Raw genomic sequence first — 14,037 nt, forward strand, 5'->3', positions numbered from 1 at the left:
GTTTCCTAGATAGCTCACCTTTCATTGTTTAAATGTTCAGAAATCGATTAGATGCGCTGCGGATCGATTTAATAGTTAGGGAACGAACAATGTAGACATCCCTCCCCCTCTTCTGCGAAGAGGAAGAAGAATCCTGCAGTCCCATGACTCATGACTCAACAACTCCCTCCCACCCTTGGTTGAGCGGGGGGGGGGGAATGGAGCACGAGCGCATGAGTCGCCGGGATCAGGGGAAGGGCGGAGAAGGATAAGAGGAGATCTTTTTCTTTTGTTCAGGGCAGAGTTGGAGAGGGGAGAGTTCGAGAGGGCAGAGTTGGAGAAGGGAGTTGAGAGTAGCCGTTTAGCAGACCGTCGGGTCCTGCTTGGCTTACGTTAGGGTTGAGGCCTTCGGAAGCTTTTTGCTTCGGCTGGCTCGGTGAGCTTCGGCTGAGGCCTGACTCGGGAGAAGGCTTTTTGGAGGCTTTTTGCTTTGATGGTTCCGTGAGCTTCGGCTTCTGCTTGGCTCGGGAGAGCTTTTTGCTTCAAGCTGCCCTGTTTGGAAGGAAGTTAAGCCGGTCGCTCGGCTCGAGCTGCGAGTGGTGGCTTCTTCTTCTTGGTTTGTGAAGCTCTTTGTTCTCCATTTTGGTTCCCGGCTTGGTGCAACATCGACCTCTTCTTGGAGGTGGTTCCTCGGGGAAGCGACGCATCGATGGGAAGTATCGGCGCCTCGTCTCACCAGCACGTGTTGAGAAGCGCGGGAGGATTCGCGGGAGCTCAGGAAGGATCGCAGCTCGCGGCGATTGGATCCAGCTCGCTCTCGCTGGAGCCCGGGTCCGAACAACTTGAAGACCACACGAGGTGGAGAGGTGCGAGATAGGCTCTGGGTTTCAGGTCACCTGTCCTCCGAGCTGGAGCTCATTATTAAACGCCTCTGCCACCATTTCTTGTGTGTGTGTGTGTGTGTGTGTGTGTGTGTGTGTGTGTGTGTGTGTGTGTGTGTGTGTGTGTGTACGTGGGCCCATATAATAAGTAGGAAATTGTTAAGTGCAAGTGACTGTACATAATAAGTAGACGGTTGTAGTTCTTTTGTCGTGCTTTTGTTGCTTGTATAATTGCATACGTGTTTTGCCTTGTTTAATTGCATACGTGCTCTATTATAATAAATGTCCTTGTGTGAATGTAAACTGTTCGTTGCGTCCATTCCCTCATTGAACTGCCCCATCATCTTGCACTCGGAATATAGTTGGTTTTTAAATAGCCGATAAATAGAATCGGGTCCGGCGAGGTCTGGCGATAATACCCGCTCGGTTATCCCAGAACGGAACGGACCGCTTAAGCGGTTCGTGTCCAAGCAGGCCTTCGCCGAGGTACGGTCCCTCGGTAGGTTACCCACGCGGGTACTTAGGTATATCGATATTCGGCGATTGACCCTATATCGCGCGGGTAGAATACGGACTGGGCCGTGGTGGGATTAAAAACCCACCCGTGACTGGTTTCTGGCGTTGTTCCAGAAAGTCACGACTGGATTGTCCGTTCGGTGGGCGAAGGGACCGCTATTGGTTAGACGCGGTCGTTCGCACGCCGACGGGCGGGAATTCTACAACAATATATTGTGATATTTTTGAAGTTTAAAAAGGGCATAACTCTGTGAAAAATTTATGAAACTCCCTGAAACTTACTTTTTCTGTAACTTAACATTGAATAAAGCCTTGTATCAAGATTCAATTAAATATGTTAAAGGGTATGGGGAAAAAAATCTGAAAAACCAAAGATGAGACGGACAGACGGAGAGCAAACCTTTCGGCCCTCTGTTGAAAGAGGAAATGGACTAATAAATAACACCAATATGAATGAAACAACAAATACAGTATGGGCAGTGTGTGGACCTTTTGGCTGTGACGAGTCCTCTGCCTTCAACTTAAATCCGTTGCCTCATGATTCGGAGTGTCAATTATAATAAATGTTTCACAAATTCTACAAACTGGACCAATTGTCCATACAAGGATTTGAGATTGGAACAGACAAACAAACAGAGCCAATTGCATTAAGTTGCTTTCCATTCTCTAATTATCTTCAAAATAGATTTTGGGTTCATACAAGAGATGCAACATCAAGAAGCCAAAGGTGTTCCAGGGATGCTAAGTTGAATAACTTAACTGCACCTGATTCGTATTTACCTCATTTGTATCTCTGAAATTTACAGAGACCTTTTCTATAAATGATGTTACTATCTCTGGCTACTTTTTAGGACAGTCAGAAACTCGAGCATACCTTTTTCAAGAATAAATGTGCACTTTGGTCATGTCAAGGTTGTGTCAGCTAATAGTCAAAGATGACAATAAATATGAGGATCACGTAACTTTTTCCATTATATACTGATATAATCGGTTTAGGATTTCCAACTTTCAGCCATTTTTAATTCATGCGCCAGATGCTGACATGTTGCATGGTGGGGGTTGTACTTGCTGGATCTTGGTACCACCATATCCGACAAGGTCTCATATGATTTCTCCCAATCAGAATAACTCGCCCTACAAGGTGACAGGGTTCAACAAAATGGGAAAGCAAAACTGAGAATGGGTTGGTAAGAGATGAGAAGAGCATTTATGGAGGAAAGATGAGGTTGATATCAAGAATGAAGGATCCACAAAATAAAATCTCAAATTGAGGCACATTGCCACAAATACATCACTGTAACCAAACAACACCAACATCGTGCACAGGAAAGAATACTGCACCACTAGATGTGTGTAGAGCTCACTTTGGGATGACAATGAGCAATGTAACAAGGTATTCAGAGTCGAGGATGAAGTGTTCTTTCTTTACCACATCAGCCAGGCTCCTGGTCAAAAGGCTGCCGCTGAAGGAAGGAGCAACTGGCATCAAGAACAATGCTGGCACACAGCACCTTATTTTTGTCAAAAGAATAAGGTCAGGCTGTGCTGAAATGCTAAAATTCTCTAATTTCCTTTTAACAGTCCAACTGTATAACCCATACCCTAAAGATTTATTAAATAATACCTGCACTTGCAGCTAGAATTCACTAACAATTTGTACTACCCCATCCATAGCCATCCCTTCCAAAAATTTAACATCACCCACACCCCTTTCAAATGCTCACGTGTTCTTTCTCTCCAGGCTCTGCAGGCTACCCTTTAGGTTGTTGTAAACAGAGGCTCGAGCTTTAAGATCGTTGTCAATTTGTGCAACTTGCTGTTATGATTCATAAAGGTGTGGGAGGAGAAGAAAACAAAGAATGGAGAGGATTATAAGAACCGAGCAAATTTAAAACAAGAACTTTAAGGATAACTCTCAGAATAAGAGACTTATAGAAGGGATGTTCCAGTATGCTGAAAGCTAACCAGGAAGAACCAACCGTAGAGACATTCTGATTTAAACACCACCTTAAATGAGGCCCAGAACAGACGACAACGTAATCATGACATTTGCTGTCACATCGACATCATTCAATTATCAGATACAACTCGAAGGGCACTCTTCGATGACGTCACAAGATATGCCTCCGCCCAGATTATTACATCATTATACATACTTACCCCAAGTTTGATTTAAATCCCTGAACCTAGATTCAAAATATTAAATGATTCTGGCTGCCAGATCATGCAGCCGATCAGGTTGAAATTTAAAACATACATTTCCCATGACTACTAAATCATAACTGACATTTCACATTGATTGATGAAGCAGTTCAAGAGAATTTTTTTAATATATTTTTGTTCAATCCAATATGGCTGCCAGACCTTGTGACCTATCACTTATTTGTGAAAACCCTGGTATCCCCAAAGCTTGGGGAACATGTGGGTGAAGTTTCCCCTCGATCTGTCAAGCTGTTCTGGAGAAGAACATTTTGAAAGGTTTACTAGACGACCCGTGAACCCGTTGGGTTCCCGTTGTGACAGCGGTTGATAAAAAAAAATATTGTGCGTCAATGTGAAAAAAAAAACAGAGAAAAGAAAGTCGAAGAAATTATTGTGCGTAATCTTCTAAACACAATTTTATTTATTCATGAACACGGAAGTATTAGATCAAAATGGCGATGTTTATTTTATGCTTAAAAATAAATAGTTCTTTGTCGATACTAAATGTTTGAGATTTTAAAATAAATCATTTCAAGAAAAAAAAAAGATAGCTCCAGCGAACTATACCACTGAGGTTGTTTGCATTGATCAAATAATCCCGAAGAGTACTTAACTGAATCAGGAATTTATTTTTAAATAATTTTTTCATTGCCCGATTTGAACGAAACTTGATACTGCACACCGCAGGAGAATGGTAAGTAAGGTGGGCCGAAATTTTTTGCACTATCGTGTACCGTTTTGGCTGTATTTCAGGAGCATACATACATACATACATACATACATACATACATAGAAGATGAGAGTTTTAGTAATATATAGATTATTCCATTAAAAAAAAAAATCAGAGCCATCAAACCATGTGAGCTATGACATCATAGGTGGAGAACTTTTTGTTCCTCCTGGATAGGCGCTCTGACACAAGCCCTTGTATTTCCTCAGCAACGTTATTTCGCGAGCTCTGAAGCCTACCCTCATTTTTCCTCAGCAACATTCTTTCGCGAGCTCCAACGCCCGCCTTTTTTGAGAGCGCACGTGTTGTCATGGTAACCATGCGCAAGTGGGGAGGGGGGGTGAGCTTGGGGTGGACTACGCCTGCCGAGACGGCCCACAGATATAAAACGAATTGGAGGTCCGTTCTGAGGAATAAAGCAGAGGCGAGAGGAAGAGGAGGGAGAAGAGAACGAGAAAGACAGCGAGAATTGAAGCGCGCGAGGGAAGAAGCGAACCGGAGAGAAAAGTGAGAGGAAAATGGTGAGAGAAGTGAGAGGAAAAGAGGCGAAGTCAGAGGAGGCAGAGAGAAGAAAGAGAAAGAAGGCCAGAGAGGAAAAGGAGGAGGAAGCGTGCAAGCCCACAAGTGAGCAAGTGAACGTGTGGTGCGTGTGTGGGTGTGAGCAGCACCGACGTTTGAGGCGCGGGTCAGTCACCGACGGACCGTGTGGGTCAGTGGACGTCACCAGTTTCATGAGGTGTGAGGAACTGCCTGTGTTGCAGCACCAGGGTCTAAACCCGCGACAGACGATCTCGGTGCCCTCCCAGACGTCGATTGGCGTTCAAGGCTGTTCGCAAGAGGCTGCACGGCAAGGCTGGGTGCTGACAACGGACGTGACACGCTCGCACACATTTCAGGACGTTTTTACTTCACGAACAACTACTCTGATGAGTGAGACGATTGTTCCCCCCCCCCACCCCCAGAATGATCTGTTAGGTACCCATGTCTGTGTTTCGCTGTAAGTAAGTCAACCCCCGACAAGCATCTGCTCTTTGTCTCTTCCCTGGTATTTTGATTGATATTGCTTTGAAATCAATTCATTTATTTACCTCAGAAAATAAAGTTCTTTTAATTATTTATTTTATTATTAATAAATCATTTGTCGATTTCCAACCTGTCCGTGTTTGTCCTTTCCTTCCATTGGTCTAGCATTGCTTGAACTGAGATCGACTGGGAGGTAATTACCACAGATTTGACCAAAAATAGTCGACACGTACCAGCGGTTAAAACGCTCGGCCGCCCTAATTAAAATCTAATCAGATAAGATTGGTGCTTTGCCAAGGGCACGCTCCCCACTCAGGTAACCATGTGACCTCTTGTTAAACGGAATAAGTAGATGGTGGACACTGGAACTCGTGGTTGACTGGGTGGCGTTCGTGGTTTTAAAACAACCCACCGTACCGCAACATTAATTGCGAGCGGTGGCCCCAGGTCCGGCTCTACCGAGGACAACCGGGAATTAATTCCTGAGTGACAAGCTGGTGTCTCGGTACCCCTGGCCGCATATGTATATATATATATATATATATATATATATATATATATATATATATATATATATATATATACATACATACATATATATATATATATATACATACATATATATATATATACATATATATATATATACACACACACACACACACACACACACACACACACACACACACACACACACACACACACACACACACACACACACACACACACACACACACACACACACACACACACACACACACACACACACACACGGGGCTGCAAAAGTAGGTATACAGTTTTGCACGTTTTGTTTTTCATTACTGTATACGTACTTTTGCAGCCCCCTGTATATACATACATAGACACATATACATATATATATATATATATATATATATATATATATATATATATATATATATATATAGTTTTTTATATACACATTTGAATCCATTGAGTGAATTTGATAGCATTTATGGAAGATTGTTGTGGGGCGTTTTCACATTTGTGTTTTATCGGCCACGTGTTGGGGCCGCACTTTAGGCCACCAGGGGCGGTCAGTGGCTCACAGGCCACGCAATGAAGAACAGGGCTTTAGACCTTTTATACCCTTTCGATCCCAATAACCCCTAAACCTTTACACAGCTTAAATCCCTTTGGACCCCTCAAACCTTAATGCCATTCAGACCCCTTACCCTTGACCCTTCAGACAGATTAGACCCTTGACCATTTAGAGCTTAAGACCACTTGGACCTTTTTGCATATCTGTGTCTGTCTCTCTCTGTTCCTTATGCTCGGTCACATCTTTTATGTTACGAACTCCAAGCCACTTTAAGTCACCCATACACAAGTAAGTGGCCTATTGTTGGACACGTCCAGTCACCGTGTCAAGGAAAACACAAACACCGTGTTGTTCTCAGACTCAGTAATACGTGTTAAGTGTGATGAAAATCATCGTTGTGTAAAAGTATCTATCTTTACTCTTGGCTCAAAAGATACTTGTAATTGGCATGACAATGGTATTTATAAAAAAATTGTATCAATCACTGCAGGTGTCTTGCTTGTGGAGGATCCACAGTCCCATCAACATGAAATATACAAATCCTGTTCACAAACATTGTTGAGCTTTTAAAAATTTTTTACACAATGCAAATGCATCGTTCAAAATATGAAGATAAATAAAACAATGACATCTCTATTGTTTGGTCCATGCAATTCACGCCTTAAGCACTGACCTCGCTTTGACAAATGGTCACAGACACGACATCCATAGTAGGACAGGTGAAAGAAAGCAAGAGACAGAATAGCAAGAAGAAAATAAAATACCTTTGAAATGATGTCCGAGATGTTTTTCAGGGACTGCTTGATGGGGTACTTTGCCATGTCCCACTGATACCGAGTAACATATGTCACAAGGTCAACTGAAGGATCAGTCAAAAAGGTCAAGGATCAGATTAGCAGCAAGGTGTATCCTTCAAAATCGATGTGTTGTTCGTTTCACTAAGCAAGAGCATCTGCGCAAGCCATCCTATCTAGCATTGTAAAAGGCTAATTCACGCATCGTATTTTGGCCACAGTTCAGGTGAGGCAAACTGTCATGTCCTTCACTGCACCTAAGATGCTCCTGTATCCCCCACTTCAAAAGTAAAAAATAATTCCCCATTACTACCCCTTCATTAATATCAACTCAAATTACTAACTCTCATCAACTCACACTCCACTCTACTCCACATCACCATCCCGTCATACGCACAAACCAATTCAGCCGATCCCAAATCAGCACTCTTCTAACTCAGCACTCAGGCCAATTATATGATATATCCAGGGTGTAGTGGTGCCGAGCGCATGAGAGCACTGCTCCAGCACCTCAATCCATCCGAAATGGAGCTCGGCTCCGCAACTGTTTAAAAAATAAATAAATAAACAAACACACCCACGTTCACGATCAGTTGAATTATTGTGCTTTGTATGCTTTCATGGCCATATAATTAGGGGCAAAGCTTATCCTGAAGCTGAGATATGTCAATATGCTGGGTACACTGTCTAGGGAGCAATATTACAAAAACACAGGCCCATACAAATTGCCGAAGACAGCATGATCCAGAAGCGAGACAAACATTCCAACCATTTTATACAGAGATTTAGCGAATTATCTTGTATTAACAAAAAGTATTTACACCCTGGAAGACATAAAGGCATGGAAAACTTTGGATGTCGACAACTAGTTAAAATCCGAGTGGATCAGTGATGTGGCTGTTTTTGTGAAGAATGGCTATCGTGTTGAACGAGCAAAGGTAGGCCTACAATACATCAATGACACATATTCATTTTGGCAGAGCAGATAAGCATGATGTTAGAATGTTAACATTATGCTCATCTGTTCTGCCATCAACTTCAATACTTTCGGATGTTTATCCGGCCCCAAAGCCTCATCCTATTGTGTCAACTCCAAGAAAGTCAATAAATAAAGAACTAATGATGGCAGACAGGATGCCCAGTTTAATTCCATCTGAGGGAGGACACACTGATGAATCACCTTGCCTGTAAAGATGGATGACAGATTATAGCTGGATCAGGATTCAAACCCAGGCAAGACAGTGTCGAGGCAAGTGTGTGTACCTCCAAGCCATCCTGCCAGCCCTCATCGCATGGTACTTGATTAAAAAAAAAAAATTAACGTATCTTTAATTCTTAAAATACATAGCTTTGTTGAAAAACGAACGGTGGTTAGAGACCAACTGATTCGACGTTTTTTTAAAAAGGAGATTCTGAATTGTGAGATCAAGTGTGGGTTTGGGTGAGTGTGTATGTGTGTTATGCTTTTGTTTATCATCGTAAAATATGCCTAGATCATTTGTCACTCAGGGACTCCAATGGTTAGCGTCATGGTAAAACTAGATGTGACGGTAGATCTGGCGATGACGTTGCGGCTGACATCTTTGCACCTCAAATTTGGCACTACACCACCGGATACGTCATTCTATGTTTGATTGACTGACACTCACGTCCATTCGCAAGCAGATTCTCTTGAACACGGTCCCGTGTATCTTCCAGAACTTCTGCCATGTAGTGAGCAACCTTCTTCACCACTCTGGAAAATGTAAATACAGGACAACAACACTGATTGTCGTGGCAAAATAAAACATTCCATCATCTTAGCATCTCGTTTATAATACGTGCTGCTGGACAGACAAGTGGAATCGCAAGAAGCCAAAGGAAGTTAACAAAAGGTCCTAAGATCAACCAAAATGTCACTTCAAAATAATGTAAACCAAAAAAAAAGAAAAAAAAAAAAAAGACATCCTTGACCAACACACTGTTGTGATAAAATTGTGCGAGCCCAGGTCTTCAGATTTTAAAGAACATTTGACAATTTAGTCGATTATGTCAAGGACCGACTGCAGGAGTGCAGCTCCATTACAGAACAGGGTCACTTCACCAACGCAAGGTAGTCTTCCATTTGCTCCCCAAAGTTATGCCTGGTGCCGTGGGGTTCTCGCTGCAGTGTAAGTGACGCCATCACCAATGATGAAGGAATAAAAATAGATTTTGTTTATATTCAAATGGAAAGTTGACAGGTTTCCAATGTTATTAGCAAAGTACAAAAGGGAAGAATCCAGTCATTCAGAACAACCACTTCAGCAATGGAAGTGATGAGAGACAAACACAACGAATGGACGAGCGTCACACGGAGACATGCCAGGTGGGGCAGGCAGATTGTTACATGGCCATGCCTATTACCCCATATTATTGGTAATATATATATACATACACACACATATCATGAGGATGTTCCGAAGGTCGCAGTCTGGTACACAGTGATGTACATTCGGCACGTTGTCAGTGACAAAACATCATCACATCATCCTCTAGTACAGTTCAATGGAAAGAAAACAAAATGACAGATCTAGCCCAATTTTTTTTATTCACTCACCTCTTTTGGTCTACGCAAGACCTTTGTCCATGCATAGCTCAATGGAATACTGCTCTGCCATGGGCTGCTGTGCCTGTTGCACACCTCTCACTCCTGCCTGCTGTGGGATCCATCGCTATTGACATCATTAGCATCTCTCACATGGAAGCACGGGAAACAAGAGGCCTGTTGCTCTCTAATTACGGACAGGTTGGTTGCCTCAATTTTCTTTCAGCCGTCAACACCTTCCCCGCCCATTCAGGATACACACATTATTTTTACAACCCCTCCTTGGTAATTCTCTAAAATCTAGGTTTACTGCTCACCTTTACTTCATTTCTCCCTTTCCTCCATGTGGAATCGTCTGCCTGAGTCGATACGATCAAATTTTTCCTTCTTGGGGTTCAAGACAGTTCAAGACAGCAGAATTGGAAAAGGACCCTCCCAAAACCACGATCTTTCTCACTCTTTTCTTGTCTATAAAATATTTAGGCATTCACCTGTTTGCTGGTGTCAGGCTATTCCCACACTACTATTGTATCTGCCTTTCCTCCATCGCTTTGATATTACTTGAGCCTGATCAAAAAAAAAAAAAAATCAGATTGATCAGACATCGTCGACCTTCCATCTCCGATCCAATGCACCATACTCAGTGTTACAGAGCTTTGGTTCTGCTGAAGCAGTTTCCAGGCCAGGGTCATGCCGGGTGGCTCGCCATCCCTCTCCCAGCAGCAGTTCGAGCAGGAATTTGGAATTTGGCCATGGTGCCGGCGATAGCTTGCCTACTCTTCGCGAAGGACACCGTGGGATCTTTAACATCCACCGACTAATGTCAGCAGAAGGGATTCCCATTTAATGTTGATCCGAGGGAGGGCACACGCGCATTGATGAATCCCACTGCCTGTGAAACACCGGGATGACAGTTTATAGAGAGGTTGGGATTCAAGCCCAGGCTAGATGATTTATCTGCGAGTGTGCAAACCTCGAGGACATCCTGCCAGCCTGACCTTCCATCTCACTCTCTCAACTCATTTTTTTTTTTTTTTTTTTTTTTTTTACAATTGGTGTGGCATCTTTAAAGGTCTTGATCAAACATCAAGCTTGCTTTTGATGTCAGCGAGACAGCCATCACTACAACTGTAAGTGCCGACAGTGTTGTCACGTAACCACAAGGTCATTTATTAACTTGAAGTATTTTTTTTATCATTTACATCAAAAACCGAATCCACTGCAGTTGAAAAAAGCTGTTAGGACGGTGCGAGGAAATGAAAACAAAAACATTGCACTTACACTTCCACAAAGGTGTCCAGTTTTGCGAGCTCATCGGAGAGACCCACAAGTACATCGAGTGTTCCTACCTGGGAAACAAAAGCACACAATCATTAATAGCGTATTTATAAACTGTCATTGATGTTGTACTTCACAGCTATCTCGAGAAAATCAAATTTCAACTCGAGTCGCTTTCGAACTCAACGACATGACTCAAATTGGGGGTTTATTTTGCACATCATAGGATTATTTAAAAGACGCATCGCCCAAAAAACAGTTATGGTTCCTCTTTTCAGCCGAACATGGCTGTTCACATATGACAGGCGGATATAATAACTGGACACGTGAACTTGCTTATTGTGCAAAACCTGCTGCAGACAGGTGAACAGAATAGGGAGAGACAGACAGGTGAACAGAATAGGGAGAGACAGACAGGTGAACAGAATAGGGAGAGACAGACAGGTGAACAGAATATAGACAGACAGACGGGTGAACAGAATATACACAGATAAATAGGTGAACAGAACATAGACAGACAGACAGGTGAGCAGAATAGACAGACAGGTGAACAGAATATAGACAGACAGACGGGTGAACAGAATATAGACAGATGAACAGAATATAGACAGATGAACAGAATATACACAAATAAATAGGTGAACAGAACATAGACAGACAGACAGGTGAGCAGAATAGACAGACAGGTGAGCAGAATAGACAGACAGGTGAACAGAATATAGACAGACAGACGGGTGAACAGAATATAGACAGACAGATGAACAGAATATACACAGATAAATAGGTGAACAGAACATAGACAGACAGACAGGTGAGCAGAATATAGAAAGACAGATGAACAGAACATAGACAGACAGACGGGTGAGCAGAATATAGAAAGACAGATGAACAGAATATAGACAGACAGACAGGTGAGCAGAATATAGACAGACAGGTGAGCAGAATATAGACAGATGAACAGAATATACACAGATAAATAGGTGAACAGAACATAGACAGACAGACAGGTGAGCAGAATATAGAAAGACAGATGAACAGAATATAGACAGACAGACAGGTGAACAGAATATCGACAGACAGACAGCTGAACAGAATATAGACAGACAGACAGGTGAACAAAATATAGACAGACAGACAGGTGAACAGAATATAGACAGATGAACAGAATATACACAGATAAATAGGTGAACAGAACATAGACAGACAGACAGGTGAGCAGAATAGACAGACAGGTGAACAGAATATAGACAGACAGACGGGTGAACAGAATATAGACAGACAGATGAACAGAATATACACAGATAAATAGGTGAACAGAACATAGACAGACAGACAGGTGAGCAGAATATAGAAAGACAGATGAACAGAATATAGACAGACAGACGGGTGAACAGAAGAGACAGACAGATGAACAGAATATAGACAGACAGACGGGTGAACAGAATATTGACAGACAGACAGATGAACAGAATATCGACAGACAGACAGCTGAACAGAATATAGACAGACAGACAGGTGGACAGAAGATAGACAGACAGGTGGACAGAAGATAGACAGACAGGTGGACAGAATATAGACAGAGAGATGAACAGAATATACACAGATAAATAGGTGAACAGAACATAGACAGACAGACAGTTGAGCAGAATATAGACAGACAGACGGGTGAACAGAATATAGACAGACAGACGGGTGAACAGAATATAGACAGACAGATGGGTGAACAGAATATAGACAGACAGGTGGACAGAAGATAGACAGACAGACAGGTGAGCAGAATATAGACAGACAGACAGGTGAGCAGAATATAGACAGACAGACAGGTGAGCAGAATATAGACAGACAGACGGGTCAACAGAATATAGACAGACAGACAGGTGAGCAGAACTTAGGTAGAGAGACAGGTGAACAGAATATAGACAGACAGACAGATGAACAGAATATCGACAGACAGACAGCTGAACAGAATATAGACAGACAGACAGCTGAACAGAATATAGACAGACAGACAGGTGGACAGAAGATAGACAGACAGGTGGACAGAAGATAGACAGACAGGTGGACAGAATATAGACAGAGAGATGAACAGAATATACACAGATAAATAGGTGAACAGAACATAGACAGACAGACAGTTGAGCAGAATATAGACAGACAGACGGGTGAACAGAATATAGACAGACAGACGGGTGAACAGAATATAGACAGACAGACGGGTGAACAGAATATAGACAGACAGACGGGTGAACAGAATATAGACAGACAGGTGGACAGAAGATAGACAGACAGACAGGTGAGCAGAATATAGACAGACAGACAGGTGAGCAGAATATAGACAGACAGACGGGTCAACAGAATATAGACAGACAGACAGGTGAGCAGAACTTAGGTAGAGAGACAGGTGAACAGAATATAGACAGACAGTGAAATGCTGTGCAGACAAGAGACCTTGAGGTCAGGAATATGAAATTTGAAGTTGGTAGACAGAGATGCCCGGGAGGTCTCGGCGTTCAGGTTTTCCCACGTTTGTTGGCAGGTTTTGTCCCCTGGAGCGGATACAAGCCAGAACTCGGACATAACGACAACGTATATGTGCAATTGGAGACACTGACAGTTGCACAAGACTTGGGCCACTGTACAAGGTGAAGACGGCGTGACCTTGTGAGGCGTCTCAGGTGGAGCTCCCCACAGACACCCAGCAGCGACCTTCGCCCGTTTCGATGGTACTTTCAGGCCCCGGACTTGAAAACAGACGGTATCACCGTGACGTCACACACCTCGTATATAATTCAATGCGATTGATGTTGTTGTTGTTGTTGGTTATCGGTAATTTGTGCTTCCCAGATCGCCGATCATATTTGTATTTCAAAGATCTGTTTTGTTATTAAAGGCATTTAAGAGCAGGATTTATTTTGGCACGGTACCGACCAGTCCACATGAGGACATTTTACCATGGTGCAGATGAGACATTAAATGATTAAATGTTAACAAGGTAAAGCAAGGAA

General features: G+C 42.7%; 1 protein-coding gene across 1 annotated transcript in view; it reads right to left on the reverse strand.

The window, feature by feature from the left end:
• Window positions 1-13,835, reverse strand: part of ATP6V1C1 (ATPase H+ transporting V1 subunit C1) — a 29,038-nt gene extending 15,203 nt beyond the window's left edge. The window contains exons 1-7 of the mRNA XM_085879391.1: window positions 13,481-13,835; window positions 11,036-11,103; window positions 8,838-8,923; window positions 7,159-7,253; window positions 3,101-3,192; window positions 2,741-2,839; window positions 2,442-2,510 (exon numbers count right to left, since the gene is read on the reverse strand). Coding sequence (XP_085735517.1) covers window positions 2,442-2,510; window positions 2,741-2,839; window positions 3,101-3,192; window positions 7,159-7,253; window positions 8,838-8,923; window positions 11,036-11,103; window positions 13,481-13,609 — 638 coding nt within the window. The 5' untranslated portion in view covers window positions 13,610-13,835. The remainder of the gene's footprint in view (window positions 1-2,441; window positions 2,511-2,740; window positions 2,840-3,100; window positions 3,193-7,158; window positions 7,254-8,837; window positions 8,924-11,035; window positions 11,104-13,480) is intronic.
• Between the last annotated feature and the right edge of the window lie 202 nt (window positions 13,836-14,037).

The sequence above is a fragment of the Eptatretus burgeri genome, chromosome 4 (assembly GCF_056783735.1).
Source record: "Eptatretus burgeri isolate ZD-2024b chromosome 4, Ebu_testis_v1, whole genome shotgun sequence".
NCBI lineage: Eukaryota > Metazoa > Chordata > Myxini > Myxiniformes > Myxinidae > Eptatretus > Eptatretus burgeri.